We start from the raw sequence: 9,618 nt of genomic DNA, 5'->3' as shown, positions 1-9,618 counted from the left end.
GATATGCCAGAAGTGAAGAGTTGAGCAGCATCTCCTACATGGTCTAGTGGTTAGGATTCCTGGCTTTCACCCAGGCGGCCCGGGTTCGATTCCCGGTGTAGGAACATGTTAGCATTGGTGGTTCAGTGGTAGAATCCTCGCCTGCCACGCGGGGGGCCCGGGTTCGATTCCCGGCCAATGCAAACCCGTTTCACATTCGATATAATGTGGTTTATATATAGCCTTTGTAGAGTAATTATAAACCTGACCCATCTTTTAGCCAATATGTCAGAAGTGAAAAGCTACGCAGCATCTCCTACATGGTCTAGTGGTTAGGATTCCTGGCTTTCACCCAGGCGGCCCGGGTTCGATTCCCTGTGTAACATGTTAGCATTGGTGGTTCAGTGGTAGAATCCTCGCCTCCCACGCGGGGGGGTTCGATTCCCGTCCAATGCAAACCCTTTTCACATTCCATATAATGTGGTTTCTATATAGCGTTTGTAGAGTAATTATAAAACTGACCCATATTTTAGCCGATATGCCAGAAGTGAAGAGTTGAGCAGCATCTCCTACATGGTCTAGTGGTTAGGATTCCTGGCTTTCACCCAGGCGGCCCTGGTTCGATTCCCGATGTAGGAACATGTTAGCTTTGGTGGTTCAGTGGTAGAAACTTTTACTGCCACGCGGAGGGCCCGGGTTCGATTCCCGGCCAATGCAAGAGATTTTTACATTCGCTATATTGATGGTTATTGCCTTTGTGAAGTAGTTACAAAAAATGGTAGGTTTATAAAGAATGACGGAAAAATGCAATTCAATTTCGCCGACTTCAAGTTTTAAGTTGCAGGCAAAAAACAAAGAAAGTAATATTGACGTCACAGGAAACAATCGATTTTGACGCTAACCTATCTTTCAGCCTATATGTTATAGGTAAAGAGATCTTTCGCTTGTCCCACTTTGTCTAGAGTTCTATGGGAATTATGGGACACCGTTAGCACTAGTATTCCACATTTCTAGAATTAAACTCGGTAGGTTAACTACAAGTTGCAGAATACTGGTAATGTAAATATATTTCAATTTAGAGTCTATCTTCCCCAACATGGTAGTTTTGTATGTTTTCATTGCCAAACTTTGAAAGATTTTCTTTTAATTTAGTAATTTATACCTCAGGGGGTTTTCAACTATAAGATACTGATATAACAAAAAGATAATATTTTGAAAATATATTCTAAATTTGGTCATTTGCACCTGGTGATAGTTTATCAGAAATGGTTGTGCCAAAAACAAAGTAGTAATACCCAATTTGTGGCAAAAATAAAAACTTTATTAACAGTTATTATCTATTTTCTGTTATTACAAGTTCATATACATTCGTAGGATACAATATTTATCCATTGATGTTCGAACATTTCCCATTGTCGTTCACACAATATCACGTGTTATGCAATAATATAATGTATACTGTATAGGTAACATGTTAAAAACTATAGCAGTAGGGCAAAAAAAATGTTCAGACCTAATTTTTAAAGCGTGCAGTATTATTTCGTGTTATTTAAAGATATTCCTATTTATAAATACACTCGATAATCAAAATTAACAATAATTTTAAACTGTCCCATTTTATCCTGTGTGTTTTCAAATTTGTAAAGTTTTACCTGTTGTGCGGATCGCTAAACAACTCCTCGTGTGTTTTATTATATGTTATTAAATTGGTGTCAATTAATAAAGGAATGATAGTACTAATTCGTACGTATTTCCCAAAAACCGTCATCTATTTTGATTTTGGAAATATTTGGCAATATGTGCTTAAGTGTCCCATCTTCCCCCATTGTACTATATATATTTATATGTTCCGAAAACTATTTGCATTGGCTGGTAATCGGTCTCAAGCCCCCTTGGTGAAAGCGAGTGTCTTTATTAATGTGGAGGTTTTACAGCGAAATATCAAATAGAACAACCGAGAGGACGGATATATGTTATTGTCGATTGTTTCCTGGTATATGTCACAGTGAGCAGTTTGTGTCGAGCGCTAAACGCTGACAGGGCCATCCAGCCGCAACAAAGGCTGTGTTGTGAATATCACAAGTTAAAGGTAAACATACAAACCAAAATTGTCCACAGCTGCGCCTATATTGCTTGATGCCAAACATTTGTTCGTTATCACGTCTTGCCACCAACAATATCTGAAATACCCAAGCCTTGATTAGGTTTATCTTTTGCAGCATGTAATTAAATCAGCGAGATCTCGCACTTTTGTCCCGAAAGCAGAAACAAAGTTTGACACAATTTAGCGAAATTAAATAATTCCGCTGATAACTTTAACCAACACATATTTTTTTCAGTAGTGGATCCAGTTGGCAGTTAATATACTTTGTTGATTTTTGGAATGGTTATCACTGTCAAATACCTACTGAAGTATGGCCATTCTATGTCATGTTATGTAATTTATTTTAAGTAAGTTTACCAAAGCCACCTCTTAGTCATTTATCGGGTCAATGAAAGATACGGCGCCAGAACGAACTGGTTCTCACCACCTTAGTACCGCTATGTCACATTCTTGGTTTCATTGCATAATAGCGTTAAACCAAACGAATCGCATATCCGTGATGTGACTATTTTCGGAAATAGTTTGCACACCTAAAAACGACAACCCTTTAGATTGTTTAATTAACTGCTTAAACTGAACGAAAATCTATTAGGCAAGTATTTTATACACCAAGTTTGCTTCGCGGTCGACCACAACGGTAATTGACAATTTAACTACTACAATCGGATTCGCTTAGGTGAAAATTCGGGTATTAAAGAATCATATACACACTTAACCTCCTTTGATTAAGAGAAAGTATTCACGGATCATTAGGGACATGCCGTTTACATTTGCAACTTGCCTGAAAGCGTCCAAATATTAAAGCTTTAAGTCGGACCGACTTTTGGGTTCGGCAAATACTGACAAAATGCTTGGGGCAACAATATTTTTGGTTACGGCTGGTTGCCTTCAGGCGACCTGTTGTTTAACCCACAACAGTAGGGTAATATGCAGTGTTAAGACACAGGAAATCAGCGGTGTTACTCGCTTCTAAAACACCTACTCTTTATCAACTGGTACCGAAATGCCCACACGTATACTTGAATATAAGGTAACGCTCACATAAGACAAGTTCGTTTTAGAGACAGATGTTGTTCAGTCTTGAATGGTTATGACACGAGGTATAGTTAAAAAGTAATGAAATGTTAGTTAAGCTTGGTATACAGTGATTCATTGTACCAGCGTAATACGCAAGGTTGGTTGTGACATCATCCCGCGGTTTGTGAAATGCGAAGTAACCGGACAAACACGAAGTCTGCCAACAGCAGTTTTGTTCATTATCGGGAGGTTTGTCACGGTAAAAAGGTCGCTGTACGTCAAAAGTAAAAATGTTGGTCGTTTAGTTTATATACAGCCATATTTCTTAAACACATCAATAGTATTATTATAGATCATTTAGTAATAGTGCATAGCGAGGGCAATATGTCTACAGAATCAAAGGAAAAGATTGTGGTTAAATTTCAGGTGTAAAATATTACTTCGACTCGATGGAAATGACATGTTTGGATAAGTACAACCATGGCTCGGATTAAACGAACCCGAAAATAGTCGGTTTACATGGCGTAATAAGAAAGCGTGGAAGTTTCGCAGGTCAACTGACCCATAATTTACGAAAAACATATATTTTTACTGTTGATACCTTGTTTCCGCTGCGTAGCTAGCCGTGTTTTGACATTTAAACTGTGTATAATGATCTAAAGAAAACTTTACTTGGCTTGTTTAGTACGAAAAACTTTAACGATATTTAAATAAAAGAACATTGTCACGCCAAAACTGCGTTTGACTCATACGTAATTTCAAAAATGTAAAATTACGTATTTTATGAAACAAGATAAAAGATTGCATTGGCCGGGAATCGAACCCGGGCCCCCCGCGTGGCAGGCGAGGATTCTACCACTGAACCACCAATGCTAACATGTTCCTACACCGGGAATCGAACCCGGGCCGCCTGGGTGAAAGCCAGGAATCCTAACCACTAGACCATGTAGGAGACGATAAACGGTCGCTTAAAACATGCTTATACGCGACGCGCGTGCTTTGGCACTTAAAGTATGACGTCAATTCACAGTTCTCGATACAGGATGTGCTAACGAGCCATTGCTTGGTAACTCTAGCCACATATAGCGTTAAGCAATGTTCGACGCATTCCTTTATCTGTATAAAAAACACTTACCCGCATATATGTTTTAATTGCTCAGTTTCATGGTAAATTAGAGTCGATGCGACAATTTGGTCACAAATAGTCTATTGACATTGCTACACGACGCAGAAATAATTCGATTTAATTCCTTTGTTTGCACTCGAAGAATAACAAGCTCCGACCTGAAGCTGGGACGAGTAGTATAATTGCAGTTATTTGGCGATAAAACGATTTAGTTGTTTTTCTTTGTGTTTGGCGTGTGAGAAACAAAAGCGGAGTTCCTGCTGTGTTATGTCACTATAGACCTTGTAATGTCACGCCGCATCTTTAATTCTCCTTTATAGGTCACAATTTAAACATAAACAAAGGACACGATCTGGGCGAGGCGATAAAATACATCGTTTTCCTCGTAACATGAAACCACCGCAGATATTTTTAGGAATGACATTGGATACCGGTGAGGTTCGGCCCCATTTCTACGGTCAATTTTATCACAAAACCAGCAATGAATCATTAAAAGTATCAAGCGGTGCGGTGGTACTAAGTACCCGAAGTAAAAATAGCCACAACCGTAAATACTGTTGTTAAAATATAGATTCCATATGGTCGTTTTAAGTTCGGTTCGGGTATAATATACCTGTAACGTTGTAACGTTATACATTTGAAAGAAAGCGTTTTGGTGCAGTGACCCCGGGCCCGCATTACGTCATTGCTACTGACCACTAGAGTATACGAGGCGACGAAAGACTCGAAACCCACTTGAGTGTCGCGAGATGACAGCTATCTGGCGCGGCATAATCGTCGCCTATTAAATTTTCCAAAACTGCAGAAACAATGTCCCGAGGACAACCAAAATATAATTCAATGGAGATTTAAGAAGGGCCCACTTGTTTAAATGCGGCAAATTACCTTGATAAAAATACGGGAGTTTTTGGTTTCTACGAATAGACAAATTAGCTTCATAAGCCCTCCCAATTGGTGCTTTAATTGCTTTGTTCTGTTGGAAAATACCAGAAAGGAAGACAACGCACTCGAGTTATAGGAAAGATGACAGTGGAAACTTATTTTTATTCCAACACAATGAATGTTTGTTCTTCTCTTACCGCAATGAAAGGGAAGATCATCCTTTAAAAATAGCAAATCATCATTGGCGACTATTATTAAAGGGGAGTTGGATTAACCTTTTACGTCTTCAAATTTGACAGAAAATTTTGACATAAATCACTCGGGTAAAATAGAAACAACATTGAAACCACGTTAAACCAGGCCACGTGAAGGCGAAGGCAACAATGTGTGGGTTCGTTGTTGAGGGAATTGTCGAGATAACATAATTGATATCGGAATAAAAGGGGAACCGTAAAGCTATCACAAAACCCTCTAAATTTATATTGAGCAAAGACAATATGAACCGCTTACATAGCTTGTATATCAGACCGCGAAATATAAGCCTCATCTTTTCTTAGTTAACAGATTTCCAACAATATAAAACAGATTTAAACCTGCTAGCACGGGTGTGACATGGGATTATTATACAACGCGCTGAGTTAAATTAAGCCAAGTATTGTTACCATTACTTCAAATACATATGAAGGAAATTGAGATTACGCGGCCGATGACGCAATAATCACTGCTGTTTGTGACGCACGTAAGCCGGTTTGTGGCGTCACGAACGACGCTTATTGGCAAGCAGATAAAATATTGTTTAAACCGCTTTGTTTCGGCATTAGAGATGTTTTAAATGGGATATTGTTGATTTCGGAAATTGCACAGCAATTAAATCTGCGAGGGTCCTCTGGTAAACGCCGTTCTGTCGTGCCGGTGCAATGTTGTTTTGCTCCATTTCCTGAGCTTCTCGCATTACGTTCAATTTCGCTTTGCTGGCACCGAACGACAAGCAAGAGCGTAACTTGAAGCAGGAGACCTGCTGCGACGACTTACGTCATCGCATACACGAAATTGTGACGTCACTTTGCCATGTTTACCTATTGAAGTGCGGCAGTGAGCAAGTTAGGCGACGAAACATGCGGCACAATTCGATAAACAGAGGCAACAACATCCGGTGCATTATTCCATCACAATTCCCTACGGGAGAGATTTATTCAAGGGAAACTTAGCAAACAGAACCTGCTATTACGTCACAATTACACTTCCGTAACTACTATTTGGCTTCCGACACGCGCGTTTTAAGGATTTCCAGATTTGTAAGCTTTAGCTCCAATATTAGTATGTGACCCAGCTTATCCGGGCGCATGGTTTAAAAATGCGTTACTCATATAACCAGTTCTTAACATTACATAACCTGACATTTATTCATATTGATTTACTCTAAACGAACTGCTTTTGGTTTAAACAAAGTCGTGGCAGTATTGTTTTAATTAAACTAACAAGCTTCGTCTTCGGTGAAAGCTCGTCATTTTACTTAACATTTCACAAACAATAAGTGCTTTAAAGTATGAAAACTGAAATCGCTTTAGAGTAAAGTCGCATTCTTTCCACTTGTTGTTTTGCAACAATTCATTACATGAGGCGGGACAAGGTGTGTTTACAGCTAAAAATGATGTCGGTCCTTGAGAAAGATAGAAAACGTGACGCATTTACAGTTAATATATTCCGTTGTAGTGTTTACCTTTACTGCAAAGCTTTTATGTGGTACTTTAATATGCACGATCTGTGTGTCTTTTAGCGACCGGATCGAATGCTTACACTCAGAAAGTCCGTTCCGGTGCCATTTGAACCCGCATTGTGACGTAACAAGGGTTCGAGTTTAGAAGAGGCGCCTACATTGGAGACTTTCCCATGGACTCTACATGGTTTAAGCTTTTGTAAAATGGGCGTAGGGGCGCTAAGGGTCCACACTTATCCTAATTACCCCTTACTATGGGTTTGGGCAACGATATTGTTTAAGTTGTCGTCTGATATTCTGCACAGTTAAGTTTCAAGGATATTTTTAAACTGGGCTTGGGACAAACCATCCGGCTAATGGGAATTTAAAGTGGTACACGTTCGTATATATAACTGCAAATTGTTGCCTGCGCTTTACTAAGGTTATTTATATACACATGGGCGCCACGTAGCTTAAATAATTTTCCTTGGTTTCAATTTGTAGCAAAGGTTTTAAACTAAAGTGTATAGTAAAAGAACGAAAGTATACAAAAGCAAAATATGCGTTCAATCGTATCGTTTCTCCTTGTACAAAACCTAATATCTTGGTTTTAATAATACCTAGAATCTATAGATAACAACGCTGAGAACGCAACGACCGTTGTGCTAGTGTATCAATTCATTCCCGTCAATCATTTGCGGAATAATAGCAGGGAACGCGGAAGTTGGTGGGGCATGTTTTGCTTGGGAGGAGTTCCCATACAAAGATCGTAAAGGCCACATTCAAGTGTGGTTTCGAAACAGACGCGGTGAAGGCGTCATTTTCTCCTGCGTATATCGTCAGGATTGTATGAACTTCTAATTTAACTTTAAATACAAACAGTCGATATCCAGAATACGCTGTCAAAATAAACAATTAAGTCGGCTCCGGGGTGGGTCGTGCGAAGAACTGAGCGTGACAAATAATCTGGCGCATTGCACCCAACAATAACATTATTGCGTCGCCTATTTGTTTTCGCAGCTTGGTTGCCCGCGTCGCAAACCTTACGATATCGCGCGGATATTTCTCGACGGAGATTAACGCTCGTTGTCGCATCAAGGATAGACCGATAACACGATTGCGCAAGAAGTTCGTCGAGTTAATACTAACAAAACATGTTTTCGTTCTTTCGGATTGCCAAATTATACAATTGGCGATCACAGTTGTTCGTATCTTAAACGTTCGAAAACATTCCCTGTCTCCATAACCGAGGTCGTTAGGGACAGAAATAAATAATTAATGCTTGATCTCCGTTACAAATATATTTAACTTCCCAAAATACATACGGTGGAATTTAAACTGTTTTTTCGGGACTGCCGAACCAACAATGTGGTATTTTTAATGGATACAACTTTGACAGAAAAGTTTCGCAACGTTTCCGTCGAACATATGAGTCATTCAAGGTCATAGCATTAAGTTCATATGGAAGTCGCACCAACGCTAATCCCGCCCGCTGATGCTTCGAAACACAACTGTCAAGCTCTAAACCCATTAGTGTTTCCTGCTCCGAAAGCAGCTTTAGTTGACAGATGCGAAAAGTTGAATTGACGAAACACCTTTTGTTGAGCGCCTATAGGTGGGCTGCGACCTTCAGAGTTCGCCTGCTTTGCCGTATGTCCAATTGCGCAAATTTATGTAAATTAGGTCGTACAATGTTCAAGGGAAAGTTAGGACAAGCGACTAGTCTCTTTGTGTACGAGTGCAATATTAAACCTTTTTAGTCTAACAGGTTTTGGTTACTGCAATTGAGTTTAGTGCTTTTTTTAAATAGCTTCGTGACGTCATATAGTAGGCTGGGGAAGATGGGACACCTTTTCATTCAATTTTCTTGTCTTATTTAATTGTAAATAAAAAAGGCCTCACGACTTCCATAGACCGTTGTTATTTGTTTAAACCCCGTCAAGATATATAGATAGTATGTGCTAAAGGTGCCCATCCTCCCCCACACTAAGATCTTGTAACTTCACTCACTTACCTTACATATCATAAAGCACGGCATCAACCAACGTCAACGTCGGGTTTTCATTGGCATGGAGATGCTGGGTTATTAAACAATGCAACTGACAAACTAAAATTTTAATCCCGTGTAGCCAGTACATGTCTCATCCATATGAGGCTTCAAGTGCTGTGTAAACAATGGTAGACGAACAGATGCAGTCGGGCTCGGTGGTGCATTGTTATCAGACGTTTGTGCGCCTAATTGGCGACGCGCGCGAGTCGCCACACGTCGTTGTCCATTATGAAGAAAAACTGGGATAACGAAGAAGGCTGCAGGCAGGGCGGGGGGTTTATATTCGCAACAATCCGTTGTCTTTGCAGTGTCCCATGATATCATGAGTACGTTATGGCTAAATACGACAGAAAACGCTATAAATCGGTACGGTGTACTGATATTATTGGTACTTAGGATATTAGGGGGTAAACATTTCATTGTTTTACGTGCATCGAAGAATAGACATTTTGGGCCACCATACATGTGGGGCGGAAATAAAACAAAGAATTAAGAATTCAGGTTAAGACGACGATATCCAACTGAGGCACTATTCGCGGTATGACGTCAGACGTCCTTTTGTTTGCGTCACCTAAAGATAGTGACGCTGCGTGATCCAGACCTCGATGTTGACTTATTAGGTTAAACAGGAAACTCTGTAGGGTATCATTTTGCGATGGGTAGAGAAAGGGTTTATAAATATAAACAACCAGGAAGTACGTGGAATGGTCACTCAGTGGATATTTAGTGTAAAAGTAATCGACGTGATGATTAGTTCATCTTGT

General features: G+C 39.7%; 1 protein-coding gene and 6 non-coding genes across 7 annotated transcripts in view; 5 read left to right on the top strand and 2 right to left on the bottom strand.

The window, feature by feature from the left end:
• LOC100178770 (dynein heavy chain 3, axonemal) overlaps positions 1-315 on the top strand; it is a 16,892-nt gene extending 16,577 nt beyond the window's left edge. Inside the window, exon 34 of the mRNA XM_026840880.1 lies at positions 260-315. Within this exon, the coding sequence (XP_026696681.1) occupies positions 260-315 (56 nt within the window). The remainder of the gene's footprint in view (positions 1-259) is intronic.
• On the top strand, positions 33-104 carry trnae-uuc. Its single transcript has one exon. It is a non-coding gene; the product is annotated as a tRNA-Glu (tRNA).
• Positions 112-182, top strand: trnag-gcc. The gene has a single exon. It is a non-coding gene; the product is annotated as a tRNA-Gly (tRNA).
• Positions 294-365, top strand: trnae-uuc. The gene has a single exon. It is a non-coding gene; the product is annotated as a tRNA-Glu (tRNA).
• Positions 366-546: 181 nt separating this feature from the next.
• On the top strand, positions 547-618 carry trnae-uuc. The gene has a single exon. It is a non-coding gene; the product is annotated as a tRNA-Glu (tRNA).
• A 3,284-nt stretch (positions 619-3,902) lies between these two features.
• Positions 3,903-3,973, bottom strand: trnag-gcc. The gene has a single exon. It is a non-coding gene; the product is annotated as a tRNA-Gly (tRNA).
• Positions 3,974-3,980: 7 nt separating this feature from the next.
• Positions 3,981-4,052, bottom strand: trnae-uuc. Its single transcript has one exon. It is a non-coding gene; the product is annotated as a tRNA-Glu (tRNA).
• Between the last annotated feature and the right edge of the window lie 5,566 nt (positions 4,053-9,618).

Source organism: Ciona intestinalis, chromosome 2, assembly GCF_000224145.3.
Source record: "Ciona intestinalis chromosome 2, KH, whole genome shotgun sequence".
Lineage (NCBI taxonomy): Eukaryota > Metazoa > Chordata > Ascidiacea > Phlebobranchia > Cionidae > Ciona > Ciona intestinalis.
This window is presented reverse-complemented; position numbering and strand designations above follow the sequence as displayed.